Source organism: Paralichthys olivaceus, chromosome 9 (assembly GCF_024713975.1).
Source record: "Paralichthys olivaceus isolate ysfri-2021 chromosome 9, ASM2471397v2, whole genome shotgun sequence".
NCBI lineage: Eukaryota > Metazoa > Chordata > Actinopteri > Pleuronectiformes > Paralichthyidae > Paralichthys > Paralichthys olivaceus.
The window spans coordinates 8,661,413-8,679,110 of NC_091101.1; the positions used below are offsets into that span (position 1 = coordinate 8,661,413).

At 41.6% G+C, this 17,698-nt stretch overlaps 1 protein-coding gene across 6 annotated transcripts; it reads right to left on the bottom strand.

Annotated features, from left to right (window-relative positions):
- Window positions 1-1,374: 1,374 nt before the first annotated feature.
- On the bottom strand, window positions 1,375-17,686 carry rps6kal (ribosomal protein S6 kinase a, like). Of its 6 annotated transcripts, XM_069531345.1 has the most exons (23): window positions 17,260-17,686; window positions 14,699-14,758; window positions 14,508-14,624; window positions 14,227-14,308; window positions 14,036-14,116; window positions 13,004-13,083; window positions 12,178-12,284; window positions 11,168-11,205; window positions 10,885-11,027; window positions 10,705-10,775; window positions 10,500-10,588; window positions 10,184-10,248; window positions 9,700-9,802; window positions 9,412-9,536; window positions 8,307-8,429; window positions 7,496-7,585; window positions 7,251-7,409; window positions 7,005-7,166; window positions 6,601-6,677; window positions 6,127-6,244; window positions 5,697-5,837; window positions 2,495-2,642; window positions 2,351-2,462 (listed from the first exon to the last, which is right to left on the bottom strand). In XM_069531345.1, the coding sequence occupies exons 1-22, from the start codon at window positions 17,284-17,286 to the stop codon at window positions 2,517-2,519; spliced, it is 2,184 nt and encodes a 727-aa protein (XP_069387446.1). In that variant the 5' UTR covers window positions 17,287-17,686; the 3' UTR covers window positions 2,351-2,462; window positions 2,495-2,516. The 6 variants fall into 6 exon arrangements, with proteins under 6 accessions (XP_019941255.1, XP_019941264.1, XP_069387447.1 ...); XM_020085696.2 differs by having other exon boundaries at window positions 1,375-2,642; XM_020085705.2 differs by having other exon boundaries at window positions 1,375-2,642; window positions 17,281-17,541.
- Between the last annotated feature and the right edge of the window lie 12 nt (window positions 17,687-17,698).

Here is a 17,698-nt window from a genome sequence, read left to right on the forward strand (position 1 = left end):
AAGCAATTAGCCCCACTGTTTACCTCTCAGCTCCCAGGCTGCCTGCAAAATGCATCTAATCCAGGAGAGAGGGGGAGGACGAGAGGAGGACATGGAGACGGCTCAGGCAGTTGCAGGAAAAAAGGGACAACAGCTGGTCCATAGGCCACAGTGTGTGTGTGTGTGTGTGTGTGTGTGTGTGTGTGTGCGCATTGATGGGAGCAGTGCCTCAATCCATCTGCTTTCCTTGCCTAGATCTCCATCCTCTGCTGTCTGGTCATGACAGTTCTGACACACACACCAAGACACACACACACACACACCATTCTCTTCACACACCACTGGTTAGAGCAGCTCATACTCTCAGGGGAGTGGGGGGTTGGACAGACAAAATGGAAGCAGGCGAGACTGATCATTTACATAAGGGCAGGACACAGAGCCACAGAGGGACGCTGCATGTTTATCCACTCATTCAACTTCTCATGCACTGGACAGTGTTACCACCTAGTGGTGGCCAATACACTTTGCATCTCATCTAGGTTTTGTAAGAGAAGGAAACAAAGGGAAATTAGTGTTTGTTTGTCCGCTCAAAGGACAAAAAATTCTTAATCCTAGTGAGATCTAGCCCTAAAATGTTTTGTGTTTACAGCTACACTAATCAATCCTTTTAAAATAACTTATCAGGTTTGGTTGCTTTATAACTTTCCTCTACTTGTGCTACTGTTACAGGATATTTCAGCAACACTCACACTATGTCAGCAAAAACAGATGGAAATCCTGTGTCACACTGTAATTGCAACCTGTGGCTTCGCCTTACATGTTCAGGCTTTAGGATGTTAGCGTACACTGAAGATTAGGTTCTAATTACCCTGCACAAAAAAAGAGTTACCCATAGACTGCAAATGAAGATCGACGACGCGTGTTCACTTGTTCCCACTTTTCAGAAATGAAGTTAAAATATCCCAGATACAAGAGCTGCCATCTTGCCAGAGTCTGCACAGTATCGATCTGGGAATGGAGATGCGTAGCGAGGTCCCGTCGATTCAGGAGATCGACGAATCGTCACTCTCAGCTGTCAATCATGATGTTTAACTAATGAAAAACCAGAATTACAGGAAACTCAGCACTTGGATAGGTCTGTGTGACAAGAACTAAGCAAAATCATAGAAACCAGCTTTAAGAAAATGTGACTTTTTAGTTTGGTCCATGTCCCATCCAATTACATGGAGGAGGCAAGGTTTATAACCTGTACTGCAGCCAGCCACCATGTGGCAATCAAGTTGATTTGGTCTCACCTTTAGGAAGCTGTCCTGTGTTTATATACAGTCAATACTGTAACCTAGTTGTCACCTTTTGTATCATGACTGACAGAACAAACCAGCTCAGACCAGTGAATGCATGTCAATAATGATCTTTAATGTCAATATATACAGAACTTGAAAGAAAAATAGAATCTTAAAAATCAAATGAAATAAATACAATATCATACAGTTTCCACAATGTCTTTTTGAAGAGATATCCATGGAAATCTTTTTTTATCTTTTTTATTTTTTTATTCCGCCCCTCTGGTTTGACGGGGTGCTTCCCGTCCCCCCCAGAGAAATCCCTACAGCTCCCCCACATGCTCTTCATCATATATATATTTATATATATATATGCAAACTAAAACTTCTGTTATCGTTACCACATTGTTTCACCCCTCTAAGTCTAGACATTTTCTTTTTGTCCATCTGCAGCTTATTTGACCTCTTCTGATACACACAAAATAACATGAGTCAGACGGTGAATCTTAAGGGGAAAAGAAATACGGGTTGTGTCCACACATGCATTTATGTTACCAAAAGTACTGGCAGATGATTTTGAAGCCGAGGGACCTCGCCACAAGCATACACATATCTTTTTGTTTTTTTTTTTACAGTTGAAACAGTCGTACAACATCCCTCAGTCAATATCATCATGCCAACGCTCTCACACATAAACCATAACTTCATTTTGAAGAGAAGAAGTTCAGAGAGCAACAAAGGGAGGGGGAGAGAACTGAGGAGGGTGGCCGAGAAGATGAAGAGCAGTGGGGGGGGGGGGGCACAGTTTACCGAAGCAGCTTTGAATCAGCCAATCACAGTGAAGGAGAACATCCGCTGGTGCGTCTCTTCCCCACGCGAGGAAGAAAGAATGAAAGGCGAAGAGGGCAAGTGCATATGAAAGCTGTGGAAAATAAATACTGGCTGTCTCCCCAGCAGTAACAGATATGTGAGGTTTCCCTCTTCCTCTTCAGCTGACCTCTTCACAATGCAACATCGTCCAGTGTGTGCGTGCATGTTCGGGTGGGTGTGAGTGCATGTGTTGAGCGTGTCAAATAAATAGGTTAAAAAAAAAAACAGAGGGAGACAGTAGCTCTGACTGGCCAGGACTTGGGTCTGTGTGTGGGTGCATCTGTGTATGAGAGTCCGACTGAGAGTGAGGTTGAAACTGGAGGGTGAGCGGTGTGTGTGTGTGTGTGTGTGTGTGTGTGTGTGTGTGTGTGTGTGTGTGTGTGTCTACATGTCTGTTGAGGTGAGTTTCTTCATGCTGCGTCTCTGCGCAAGACTGGAAGCTGCCACAGGCTCCAACACAGGCTGACTTGTCTTCTGGCTCAGTGCTGAATAGGTGGCAGCCATGGCTCCCTGAAACAAAACATGACAACATTTAGCTTTTAATATAAACACAACCCTCAATGTCACCAGCTTGTTGGTTTTTCCATTTAGCTGCTGAACTCATAACAGGAGTTTGCATTATTTTCCTGACAGTGTTTACTGCACACTGGTCAGTTTTATATGACTGAGGTCATTTATGATGCACATTTCACAAACGATAACTTTCAAACTCTGAAAAATATGATCAATGTTTGAGCTCAGCACTTTCACTCAGTGGAAAACAAAATAAGCAGATTTACTCATCTTAATGAACAAATCTTTGGTGTAACTGGCAATTCATTTCACCATTGACTTACTCCATACGCCAAGGAGGTTATGAATTTATCTGTGTTTGTTATAGCAGGATCACGAAATGGATTACTTGATGGAAGGCTGCAGTGGTCAGGGAGGAACCAGTGCTTTTCCACATCTTGCTTGATTTCACAGAGAATAATTAGTGAATTTTCTTTAATCAGACATGTTTAGGGGACTGATATATGAGTGCAATTTGGTCCAGATCCAAATAAGAAATCTGGATACAGTGAATTTAAATGTGGTTTCATAAGGGGATAGTTGTCTTGGCGGAGGTATGTGCTCTCTAAGTGGCATTTTAGTTGACAAGAAAAGGTGATGACTGTTGAGACTAGTTTGAGCAAACAAAGAGGCAACAGGTTAGCAAATAACACCTTGTGACAGCAGTGGTGTCCAGAGGGGCATTTCAATATGAACCATTTGTCAGGCCTTTATTCACATGTGGGAGAGAGGAGAGGCGCAGGAGTAGATTTCTGACAGCAGTGGGACTCATTACTAAGAGTGAGTCGACACTAAAACTGCAACTTAAGAGTGGAAAATCAATCTATGGTCTGCATGTTGTTAGTAAAAAGGTCAAATGTAATGTAACCAGTGTGAATACACTGAAGCATCAGTCTTACCGGATGTTAATTGTACAGTCAGGTAGCAGGGTCTTAATGATGCTGGAAATCATTTACTAAACCCACAACTATTAACAGAGCCTTTCATCAGAAGTGAATACTGTTCCAGACCAGGTGCATCCCTCAATGCTGTTACTATCCTGGATAATACACAATGTTACAACACAGGCTTTAAAACCTTGTTTTTGCTGAAAACAACAAAGGGGCCTGAGTTGGAAAAGGTTCTTCACTGGATGAAAACTCTACAGGAACTCGTAGTGTGGGTTGAAATCTTTTCAAATCTCTTGTTGAATATTTGCCTCGAAAAATCTAGGTTCTTTTGAAGTTCTAGACAAACAAGTGACACTTAACACTTCAACTGAAGCCAGAAGTAAGAGTCTGCCCTACCAACAAATCTGTTACATTACATGTACAAACATCTTTACAGAACACTACTAACACTATTATTCACACTAGGAAACATCTATAGTACCATAGACTGTGTATGAAGACGGACGACGTGTCTCCACTTCCTCCCACTATCCACAAATTAAGTCTTAAAACCCCAGATATGAACGGTGCCATCTAGAGTCTTAGACGTCATTTGGAGCCAAAGTCTGCACAGTAGCAACACAGCCACAGTATCCATGGTCCCACCAATACACACACTAGACCAAGTGCAAGTCAGTCTCAGTTGTAAATCATGATGTACATCAGTGTGATAAGAACTACCTAGTTACAGAAGTCATCTTTGAGAAAACTTTGTGTTTTTAGTTAAGTATATGTCCCATCCACTAACATGGAGAAGGCCGGCTCTACGGCAGATGCTTTGGCTTCACTTTTGGGGAGCAGTCCTGTCATGTTTATATACAGTCTATAGATGGTACCAAGGACAATGTGTTGTTAAGGTGATAAAGAGGGAACTGAAGCTCTCAGTTTACTGTTGATTTTCTAACCCCCTCTCCTCTGATCACAGGTTTTGGGTTGTGCCTAAAAGAACAAGGTCACAGACAGAAGCAGATTCCTGTGGGGAGTGGCTGACCTCTCTCTGCATGACTGTTCAGCAATTTGACATGAACCTCTGTATACAGGTGCCGCTCCCTGAGATTAAGAGAGGTCAGCTAAGGTGGTTCACGCACTTGGTAATAATGCTGTTCAGACAACCTCTCTCTCTGGAGGGGGCCTGAGAATAAGTGATTGGGAGAACACTCCAGGGCATAATTAGGGGTGGTGGGAAAAAGGAAGACCAGGCTGCCTGTTGTGTTGTTTTTATTTTGTTTTTGTGCCATTGAAGTCTAGTTCACACTACATGATTTTGGCCAGATTTTTCACTCATCATAAAGTTTGGAACTTGACGATAAAAGCCCCGGACCTCAGCCAAATTGGCAATTGATCAGTAGTCGCCAATTACAATGTGTGAAATTTAAGACATGATTCAAAAGGCTCACGGACATGTCACCTCCACCAGCTAGATTTCAAACAGACTAAATATCCACACAAATTACAAACTACAGCCAATCAGAGCACAGAACAGGGTAAGAGGCTAAAACCACACATACTAGTTGGGCTTTCACCTGGTGAAAGATTGAGTAGTGTGTGACCCCTTGTTACCAGTCAGTTGTGTAGTAGGAACAACCCCAGATCACAAATTTCTCACAGTGTCCAGTTCACTTTTAAATTTCTAATGTACACTGTTATTTTGTTATTTCTGATTTGGGTTTGGATTTCTATCCTCTTCTTTCTGAAAAATGTAACATCTCTTTTTGTTGTCAGTTGCCCAGCAACAGTGTTCCCACTACTAACACTACTTTAACACTTAAGGTATAAGGCATGTGTCTTCCCATCATGTCAAAACAATGACTTCTTGAATTCCATTTAAAGGAAGAATCTGAGCAAGTCAAACAGCAAGGGAAGACAGAAGCATGGAAACATCTGCTGTGTTGGATCTGGTGTTAGCAACAGCTGAGATCAGAGGGGGATTTATTATTGCACTGCGATTGTGCACATTTATGCTAAGAAGCAAAGTGTCATTACCCATGAGGCACGGAGGTGATACAAACCATTTAGATCTCCTACATGGTGAGAAATGGTGTGTTAAGTTTCTGTTGATTAGAAAGATGTACTGTCTGCTCACCTTGACGAGGTGCGGTGCATCATGGCGTGTGAGCTGGAAGTGTGGGAGAGCATCTCTGCAGGTGATCCAGGAATGCTTTAGGACCTGCTCTGCTGTGTATCGCTGGTGAGGGTCCACGTGGAGCATATGAGACAGCAGATCCTGGAACAAACATTTACACATCCAGTCTTTAAAGTGTCTGGGACAAGGACAACATCATGTGTGTTGCTATTAAGGTTTATTTAACATAGTCCAACAGACATAGTCTTTTGGATGACAGATGTCAACTGGACAGTCTCCTGGTGTGTTCCTCATATGTGTCAGGCAAACTACATAAAATGTCCTGAAAACTGGGTCTGGATATTTTCCATAGTTCATGTCTAAAAACAGCTTTAGACTTGTCTATGAATTGTCCTTCATAGACACACTACATCAGTTTCAGTGTGTGTACCTTTGAGCTGTCTGATACAGTATCCCAGTTGCCACCTGTCAAGGAGAACTTTCCAGAGCCTATCCGGAGCAGAATCTCCTCTGGTGTGTCGTTTGGCCCATTAGCAAACGGCGTGTAACTGATAGGTAGGTAAAAGGAGAGGTTAGGGAAACAAACACGCATCACACACAGTATTTCTCTGTATAATTTGTGATAATTAAACATAGCAAGAATACAACTATCTAAAACTGTGGTGGGAGAGGGTGATGACATTTACAACTTTAAATCCACTGCTCAATCAACGTGCAATGTCCATAATTACATCCAGAGCACAGGAAGTGGGAGGCAAGAGCACTGCTGTTTGAACCAGATTTTGAGCTCTATCTTTGCTTCAAAGTATTAGACTGAATGAGCAATTTGGACAGTTCACTGTTAATCATTCCCACCCACATTAAAGCCAAATTACTCAGCAGTTACTTCTGAGTGCAGTCTTACCCTGCCAGCATTGTATACAGTAGAACTCCAAGACTCCATATATCACAGGCTGCATCATAGCCTTGACGCATTAGTACCTAGACACACACAAAGAAAGACAGATGCACCATTAGAGACGCTTATCTTTTCTCCCATCATATATCTTTTCCTCCGCTGAGGAGGTTATATTTTCACTGCTGTTTGTTTCTTTGCTTTCAGCAGGATTACTCATATACTGGTGGAGGGATGAGGCACGATGCAAGAGAGAACCCATTTAATTTGGGAACATATCAAGTACAATAGGGTGTGAGTCTTGGCAGACATATGCGCTCTCTGAGCACCCTTCTAGTTATCCTTGTTTCTGTCAGGTATTTCATTTACTCCTCCTTTTGTTTTATTTTTGTCTCTATCATTTTCCCCTCTACCTCTGGTGCCACAAAGTTGGCTGTGTAACAGGGGGTGAGGAGGAGACCATTTCCTCCCCGAAGCTGCTTAGCGAATCCAAAGTCACAAATCCTTATAGAGTCAGGGTTCCCCGAGTCATCCATATACAAGATGTTACTGGGCTTCAGGTCTCGGTGTACCACCTGTGGAGAGGGAGAAGGAAACATTCAGTTAAAGTATTATTACATTTTACTTCTTCATGTACATGTACAGAGGTGTTTCCTCACCCCTTGGCAGTGGAGGTAGTCAACAGTCTTGGTGATGGTGTAGAGCACAGCACTGGCCTCTCTCTCAGAGAAAAACTTCTGCCTGAGGATCTTATCCAGCAGCTCCCCACCCTTCATCAGCTCCGTCACCAGGTACACATACCTGCCCTCATCATACACCTGACACATGCACACCGACACGAAGACAACCTGTCAGTCTTCACAAACGAACTGTCTCACAAAGCTCATACACAAATGGTACTGACGTCTTTCAGAGTGATGATGTTGGGATGCTGTCCGTATCGCATCAGGATTTCGATCTCTTCAGAGGGGTCCCTCTTACTTTTGTCTATAATCTGTGGCAGGTGGAAGCACAGACAAAGGTAGTCAATGTCAAACAGAGTCAAACTTGGAAAATAATCATTCTACTGTGCATTTTTAAAACTCTTAACTGTCTCAGATATTTGAAAACAAAATTTTGAGAAATTGCTTCAATATTTAGACACTGACGTTATGCTGCCCCCTACTGGTGTATTGGTGTCACCATTCACATTCAACATGGTAACTTCATGTTTAGCAGTTTCACAAATACATGTAATATATATATATATATATGTATACGGCAGTAGTGTTCTTGTCCATTTTGCTGATGTGTTTTTGACAAGATACTTAACCTGCATTTATATTTGTGTTCACATCAACACATTACTACTAAAAGATCAGATTTAAATACTTTGCTTAAAAAAGTGCAAGTGCCTGAAAACCAAATAAACAAGAATATGGCTCAATTCAGAGAAACTCTTGATCTTATGGAATAGATAGTATTCTCAATTTAAACCTTCATACGATAAAACCAAAATTAATCACACATCTATACAATTACTGGGTCTCAAAAACAATGTGATTGTGTGTAAATGTATGAATGACTGAAACAGGATGTTGCTTATTCTGAGAGGTGGTGCACAGAAAGATAAAATAACTGCTGGCTATAACACTGGATGTTTAGAAGTCGAGAATAAAGATTTAAATATACGATCAGACGCAATCTAATGTTTAAATTTCTTTGTGTCTGGTTACCTTCACAGCATAGTCCACAGCAGAGACTCGGTGTACACAGCGTTTACAAATGGAGTAAGAGCCAACCCCGATGTCCTCCTGCAGCTCGTACAGATCTGAGAACTTGGCTGAGCCCCCATGCATCTAGAAACAAGAGGGTTTTTTTTTTTTTTTTTTACAATTAGATTAAATAATTTCACATTAAATTAATACATTTAAACATTCCAGTAAAGCCAGAAGCTTCTTTCCTTGTCAAGGAATGTCTAACAATCCTTTTCATGTGATGTAATTATTCACAAAGGACCATGAAGCCACAACAATCCTTGGTTTGGTCCAAACAGGTCAACAGTTGTATTTCAGATCCCAGTTTTTTCCCAAAGATACTCTATCTTCTACGGTAATGTTTTTATATATTCAGCAGTCAAAGTTTACTGCTGTTATTGACTATGGCTCCTGTTTTCACACAGCAAAAGTATACATTTTTATTAAATTAAAGTTCTAGTGTTTGTGCTACAATTTCAATTCACTGTAAAGAAACCAGACTCACATGAGAAAAGCACCAAGTCGCCATTTTCTAATTTATCCTGAAGCAAAGATGTTGTACACTTCTCATAATAAAATAAGAGATCTGTAACTATGATGATCTATGTGTGCAGCACTACTGGCCATGTGCTAGCTTCATGAGCTTGTGCTATGGTACATAACGTTTTATTGTCCACGCAGACGGTCAGAACTCATAGTTTCAGCTGCAATTGTGGCATGCAATACATTCTTTCTTCACTCTTTAGTCTGTTTACCTGTCACTCGGCACATGCACCCTTGTTACCACCATAGATTTAATTCATTCTGTGCAAAACACTGAAGCATTTACTGAATTTCAATTATAAATTTGTGATAATTTTTCATGTGGTGCCTGCAACATGTGTAAATGTCCACACTGAAGTAGTGAACATTTCTTAAAAGTATCATCTTGCAATATGGCTAAAACAAGTGAAAATCTTCACTGTTGGAGATAAATTAAATTAGTGTTACATTTTCAGGATGTGTATCAATTGAGGTTCCCACAGAAGATAAAGAGTAAAAAAGAAAACTATGCACATGCAAAGTAGACATAATGTGTGTTTACCTGAACAATAGGAAGTATGCTGAGCAGTGGGGAGCCCTTGTTCTCGTCCATAGGGGCTGGAGCAACAAAACTGAAGCCTTTGAAGAGCTGGTGGGCGTTAGCACTAGGCGGGATACCCGGGGAGTCTAAATACACAAAGATAATTCATAATAAGGACTGATGAACAAACACCTACATTTTGGAGCTGCAATCAGGGCTTGGTTGCAGTTTCCATGGCTGCAGGGGTGGGTGTGACTTTGAATCTGAAGAACATGTGAACATGATGTATGTCTGGAGGTGTAGATTTACCTTTAGGTGTTTTAGCGGTGAACTCTGGGTCAAAGCAGAATGTGTCATCTGGTTTTCCTGCTGCAGGCTTAAATGGGGGCTGGAGCTCTCTCCTGTACAGTTTCTGAAGTAAAGGCAGGTAGACAAACACACATACATATTAGAAATCAAACCCTACCTATGGCCATTTGAAGTGTGTGAACTTATGTGGTATTGAAGCCAAGACCCCTCCCAGATTAACCCCCTCCAATCCCTCTCCAGCTTGGTCCAGCCAGTAGCATCCTGCTGGTTCTTAAACACTCACACAGGGCTATTAGTGCACACACAGTGAGAGCTGGCTCTCAGCCCAGACACACAAACATGGCTGGCATGGCCAAGACTGATGACCAGTAGTCACCAAGCCAACCGTTTGCAAGGTGTGAATCCTCAACAGAAGCTGGCAGAGTTATATGCGAGTGTTTGTGTGGGTCTGTGAGAAACGAGAGGGAGGTGTGCGTGTGCTCACATTCCAGTCGATGGTGGAAAAGAAAGCGTGGCGTTTGATCTCCTCCACTCCATCGGGTCCGGCCCCTGAAGACACAGATCACTCTGGTTCAGTTAACCTGGCACGCTCGTTTTTTATTGTTTTTAGAGAATCTACACGTTCTCAGATTTTTTTTCTCTCTGTGGTTTTCAGCATTTGCTTTACGTGGGTGCCAAAATGTTAACAAGCACAAGCTAGGCGAGTGCTGCAATGTTAGGATCAACTCACCTCATTTCTTTTTCATCTTATTCTAACAGGTCTACACGCTCAAACAGACAAAAGCTGTAATACATCTTACCTAGTCTATTTGCAGGGTTACGTTTAAAGAGCATCCTCAACAAACTCTGGGCCTCCAAACTTAGAAACTGGGGCATTCCCAACTTAGCTCTGGAGGGAAGAAAAGAGAAAGTGGTGAATATAGTGTACAAGAATGAAAGTACTGTATGAATTTAGACTTATGTTGTGCTCAAGGTGCCTTATACATGCAGTCCATAATGACTCACTTGAGAATCATGTTCATGGTCTCATTTCGGTCTTTGCCTTGGAATGGTAATGTCCCTGTTAGCATCTCAAACTGCAAAAACACAGTGAAAGAAAAGGAATATAACAAACACTATTTTCTAATCACTCTGTATTAATGTCAATTTATCAGTGTTTGCATAATTTTGTTTGATCTTATGTACCATCAATACTCCCAGAGACCACCAGTCTGCACTCTGTGTGTGTCCTCTCCTGTTGACCACCTCAGGGGCCATATACTCCACCGTACCACAGAAGGAATACGCCTTCTTATCAGCATCTACTGACTCTTTGCTCAAGCCAAAGTCTGCACAAAAGCAATGAAAAGCATTGTGGTGAGATACATGGTAATTATACTATGCAGGATGATTATTATTTATTTATTTTTATTATTTTAATAATATATGTGCATTACAATAAAAGTGCATTTATTAGTTAAAAGCTTACCTGTTAACTTTATGTGTCCAGCTTCATCAAGTAAGATGCTGCAAGACAAATGTTTCAACAGAGTTTAGCTTCAAATTATTCTTAATGACAAGTCACTAATATTACAATGACAGAATTTGAGTCCTCTCGTCATGCCTTTGTTTTGTACTTGAAAAAAATTCTGGTGTCAAGTTTTGCATAAATCTTATTCTTGAGCTGTGGAGGTTTGAAATGAGCCGTTAAATATATAATTCAATAAATTAGAGAACTAATTTCAAAGCCACATTAAATTACCATCAACGGTGGACTTAAGTGAAGAATGTGATAGCTGATATGATTCTGTGTGTACACGCTTGTTGAAGTTATCTGTAGATATGACTTGGCAGGAACAGGTAGAGGGATAAGGCCTAAATGGAGTTAAATCCGTGCCCTGTGTGACTCCTTCCTAAGGTTTCTACTGTAGTAGAGTAAAACAACTTTGACTTAAAGACTACAGAAACAAACTGGGTTATATATGTAAATCATTGCCATTGAAATTAGATTTTCTTGATGTCATCTTTTAAAACCTTCTAATGCACAAATAACTTATCTTCCAGCAGACTTGAAATTAATCTATGATAATGTTTCATTTAGGTTATTGAAAATTGCCAACATATGGTACGGAACTTAGTTATCAAGCACCACTTCATTAAAGCCAGTCACGAAAAGGAGATAGTTAAATATGTACATCTTGTAGATTCAAAACAACTTAAAAAAAAACAACTTTATACTGTATGTTAATTTTCATCACCATGCAACAATGACTAATGCCTCTCAACAAGCTCTACCCACTGTTGTTAGGAAATGATCATCATGATATTTTGAAAATGTGGAAGGTGTTGATGGCCAGAGGCTTTAGTCAAAAATACAGATGTTTGTAATGAACCAGGAGCAAGATACAACTGTGCAGGCTCTTTTTGTATTGGGTGATGACGTAGGTATGCTGTTGGGTTAGAGTGTCATAAGGTGAAGGGGAGGTCGAGCACTCATACTTCTCTGGCTTGAGATCTCTGTAAACTATGCCCAGGTTGTGCAGATGGTCGAGGGCCAGGGCCAGCTCTGCAAGGTAGAATTTCACATCTTCCTCTGTAAACATAACCTGATAAGAACTGGACACATTTACTCTCTGAACTCAGAAGAGGAGGAATTCAGCAGCAAAAGAAAACACAACTGGAGTATTAAGCTTCAGTAACTACAAACAGAGAAAACAGTATTATTATTGTCACAGTATCAACATTTCAAATAGGTTACAAGATTCAGCAAGCTGTTGATCTGACACTGCCAGCAACGATTGCTTTGTTTCTGAGACATGCTTTCAACACAAGGTTTGTTTAGAGAACAATCACACACTGTCTGAGTTCCCGGAAAGCATTTGAAAAGCGCAGATCTGAGCTTCTGCCTGACAAGCAATTGATGATTGAAAAGCGAAGAAAGATTCCAAGAGGAGCACTAGTGTTATCATGAGGAATTTAAGTCACAATTTGAATAAAAGGCATACAAAAAACAGGAGAGACAGGTGACTTGGCAACACTTAATAAAATCCACTTGCATACTAAATGTGCACCTGTTCTGTGTGAAGCTGTCATTTTAACTATTCCTCTGGGTTTAGTAAAGAACTTTGGCACATATATATATCTGATTTTCACTGATATGTTCAAAAATCTTAGGGTTATACGAATAAGCAATACTATGAAATTCTTGAATGAATCGGATGACACACTGTACTTTCCTTATCAAACAGAACAAAATAACAGATATAAAAAGGTGCAAATAAGCTAAAACTGTAATGGAATGTCAGCAAGGAGAACATGAGCTTACCTCTTTGGATAAGCGAGTGAATACATCCCCTCCCCTGAGAAAGTCCAGTATTAAATACAGTTTCCCTTCTGTCTGAAAGGCTGGGGACATAAGGAAACAAATAATTTAGCCACATGCTAAATATATTCTGATTTAACAGAGGTGTTCCGTGGCACATGTTAACATTGTAATTCAAAATGTTCTTATACCAGCATCAGAAAGGCATCTGATACTGCCAGAATGCCAGGCATCGTGAATCTATGTACCGGTCTGATATCACATCTTTAAATTATATTACTTTCACCAAGATAAAACTGCAATTTTTTCTTTTCCCAGAAATCACTTTGTTTGCCCTGTACTGCCATTGGCAAATACTGTTCTTATAGAGACAAAGAAGTGATTTCTGGTAGTGTAGCCTTAGCAAGCGTGCTAAGATGTCAGCAATTTGGTAACATTCCACACTGGAAAGTCCTGGCAATTTATTTAGTCCTGAAATTGCTTCTGTTTTTTTACTGTCAGTGTAAAATATTCAAAGGTATTTTATATTTCTTAAACATGGCAGCACAATAACAGTTTTTGGTTTAAAGGAAATAATTGTTGTGTATTCCTAGATTTATTTGTGCTCTCTCAGTTATGAATGTCAATTATATTAAAAAAAGTTCTATGACATTCATTTTCTTTCTGTTGTTCAAGGGGTTTAATCTGAGTCAGGCCACATAACAATAGCAGCAGCATGTTGACATTAACAACAATGACACTAATATAATATCAGAATAACAGTAGATATTCATTTAAACCCTTTCTTCATTGTTTTCATGTCTATAATGAAAATCGTGTGTGTTAAAAACTGATACAGTGAATGTGGCTAAGTCCTGTGCAATAACTGTGTAATAACATTAAACGTATTCTGATAAAAGATGCAGTATATCGTAATATATATAGAATTGGCACATGATGCTGGATCCAATCCTTAATCAAACCTTAACAGATATTAAATCTGCATGATCAAATATAATCAGCTTCACACTTCATAAATATGACTGTCTCTCTTACCGTAGTGCAATTTCACTATGAAGGGATGATTGACTTCCACTAAAATGTCTCTTTCCATTTTAGTGCGAACTCTGTCCCTGACTGGAGAGACAAAACAGCGTAGGGACAGCATTAGAGAGAAAATGGAACAGAAAATACTGAATCCTGGCACTTGGGTGTTAAGAGTGGTCTCAGCTGTTTCATTGCATTACCTTTCAAAGATGCCTTTTTTAGGACTTTCATTGCATATAACTGACCAGCATCGGGACCCACGATCTTTCGGACAAGAAATACCTGTGAGAGAGGGAGAGGGAGAGAGAGAGAGAGAGAGAGGGAGAGGGAGAGAGAGAGAGAGAGGGAGAGGGAGAGAGAGAGAGGGAGAGAGAGAGAGAGAGAGAGAGGGAGAGAGAGAGAGAGAGAGAGAGACAGAGAAATTTAGAGGGATCCAAACGCCTACCATCACAATAAACCTCAGATTGGTCCATTTCCTCACCTTGCCGAAAGAGCCCTGGCCGAGGACTTTGAGCAGTTCAAACTGGGATGAATCAGCTTTCTCACAACCCTCTTTAACATGGTGGGTGATAGGAATCTCCTCATATGCCCCCTCATCCTACACAAACAGCATCAGTAAGAGACAGCCACACAACACAACAGGTAGACGCACATGTGCCGATCATTACTTACACAGTGTGAGAAAGAGTCTCCCTCCTCCATGGGCTCGTCCATGATCTGATGTCCATTGACCTGCAGCCAAACCCACAAATTTCATCAGAGGATCCAGCAACAGTTAAGACCTCAACAGAGCTGGTTCATCCTTGCTCTCAGCTTAGAGGACTGTGACTGCAGCTGCTGCACGCCCACATGTATGATGGAAGATTCAACAGATGAATTCGATGAGTCACATGTAATACCAGTGCGCTCTCACTTCTCCTCTCAAACTCTATTTGTTGTCAAACAGTATGGAGTCCATACTTTAAGCCTGTCCAGCTGTCCAGCTCTCATCCTGTCCCTATAAAGCCCCTCATTATTAGCATTCTAACTTAATCCCCAGCCAGAGCAAAAACAACATGTCTGACTGGCTCTGTAGCGCTGATGTTAGCTGGGGCTGCGTCGCCATTCAGCCTCTTGAGGACACACTGGGTCTGGTTCTTCTGGCTGATCGTGGTGTCGAAAAGCTTTTTTAAATGACCTATAATATGCATGCTTTGTTCTGCCCACAGTTACTTTCAGGAGCCTGTTTAATGCCTCTCTTCAGTTTATTTAAAAAGCCATGCACTGTGATTCAATTGTCAGAAGAGAAATGTCAGCTATCTCAAGTGCATCAGACAATAAAGTGACCAATATAAGATTAACCAGGTCTGCATATTTCAGCTCTGTGCTGAAGCTCTGCCTGTATGATGTATTCGGCCTGGTGTGTTTGTGTGTGTTGAATTCCATCAAGCCTCTGAAGAGGGGGGATGAGTCATAGCACTACGCAAGCCCACTCAGTGGGTGGAGCCACCAATTTACACTCACATACAAGCAGAGAACAGAGGCCAACAAACCACTCTCCAATATCTTAGCGCTATAAGATAACACAAACAACATGAACATTCAAATCAGGCCAAGATACACTTCAAAGCCAGATATGACACAAAAAATGTCTTAATGTAAGTATGAACATTCAGGGTAGCCAAGCCAGGATAGTGCTTGGTCAGGAATTCACACATATGCATTTTCATTCCCACCTTTGATGTGGCTCATCATGGCTGGTAACACGAGTGCATCCCACACTCTCTGCACAAGCAGGCAAGCCTTTCTCATCTATTTGAAAAGATGGTATGACAGCCACGCACAATATCATCCCACGACCTACTGACGCTGGCAAACAAGGCTTTGGTTACACATCATCTCCAAACGGATACAAAGTGGATTAAGCAGCCGGCATCGCCACTGGCCAAAATTAAGTGGCTAAGCTTGATGTTTACTTGTGCGCTTCTTTCATCTTGGCAGCTTTCAAAGGTTCAACAGACAGTCAACAGTAAAGTGCTCATTTGTAGCAAGATCACTTGTTAAATAGTGATATTCAGAGCAAGATGCAATTTAATCGTTATTAACATGGTGCTGAGGACCTTCTACAGAACCATTTAGACATTTTGTGACACAAATTTCCGAGAGATCAGATCAACAATGTATGTGACTAGTTTAGAAGTGTATGTTGCTGTAGCTTCCTGCTTACTTACAAACAGAAATGGCTGTCAGACGGTCAGTTTGGACTGTAGGTGCGAAAGACTGCAAAGAATCTCAAAGTTTGAGCTCAAGGATTTCCCATTGGTTTGAGTGCACATGAGTAAATAAACATGTCAACATGAGGAACCTGCAAAAGCAAACCTGACCTCTCCACAGCTGTCACACGACAGAATTTCGAGAAGTCTTCAGGACGTATCACTGTAGTTTCACTTCAAGTCTGGAGGCGGTTAAATTTCTCTTTAAATAATACACTATCTTAGACTCCATCACGAGTTTCATTGAGCCTGTGTTGCCTATATATCCATTACTCTGATAATGCAGTTAAAATAAAACCAGCTATGCGGATGAATAGTTTTATTAATCAGATTATAAATCACTACCTAGCTTAAAAACTGCTCTAGTTACAGCTAATAACAGCACTACTACCTCTGCTGACAAGCCAGCCCTCAACTGTGAGGACGTCTGAACAAATGTAGCCCAGCTACAGACAAACTTTGAATAAATGTAACAATATTGAAATATTTGATCACCTTACCATAGTCAAGTCAAAGCCCTTCACCAGCTCTCCGTTGACCAGACGGTGGAGGTTGAGCAAAACAAAGTTTCAAGCCTGCAAGCTGTCAGCTAGCAAGCTAACCACATGCTAATGCTACAGCCGCTAAGCTAGTCATGAAACAAACTCCTCCAGAGAAGTGTAAATAACAACAAAAGCCAAGAGGAGGTCGTGTATCGTGGGATAAAGAGTCCGTCCTCTGTGCGGAACACTAACCGGCGGGGAAAACAGCCCGGACAGGCGGCAATCAAACTACGAAAGCCGGGGCAGTGCAAAAAATAAACACCTAACCAGCTGTTAGCATTAGCTAGCGCGTTAGCATGCAACACGGTGCGCTGCGGGTCGTGACGCGAATTTAAGCCGTACCCAGCCTCCCGGGGGGCGAGCTAACTTAACGGGCCAGCGCGCACCGAAAACACCGTCAAGCAGATTAACGTGCAAAAACACACGTCGGCCAACTCACCTCACTACTAACGCTGTTTACCTCCATCTTGTGCCAGGGATTCTTCTCTTAAGTCTAAGGCATCCTAGTCCGACCTAGACCCCCGCTCCACGTTGCATGGCTCCCCCTCGGTGGAAGTCCGGCTGCTCAGCTTCGGTTACCAGATGCAAAGCTGTGCGGCCGCGGGACCGGATCGAAGACGGGATCGAGGGGTCGCTGCGGGGAACAGTTGATGCCGCCGACGACTGGACCATACGCTCGCCCAGAGCACCGCTACCCTGCCATGGATGCGAATATGGCGGCTACCGTGGTACCTGATCGTCAGTGAATGAGAGTTTATTGACGTATTGATGACGCAATTCAGTTAAGGATTTCCCCCCGTCCAAACCAAAGCGGCGGATTTCTGAGATAGAGGAGGAAGAGGAGGAGGAGGAAGAGGACGTGGGGGCGCTTGATGCTG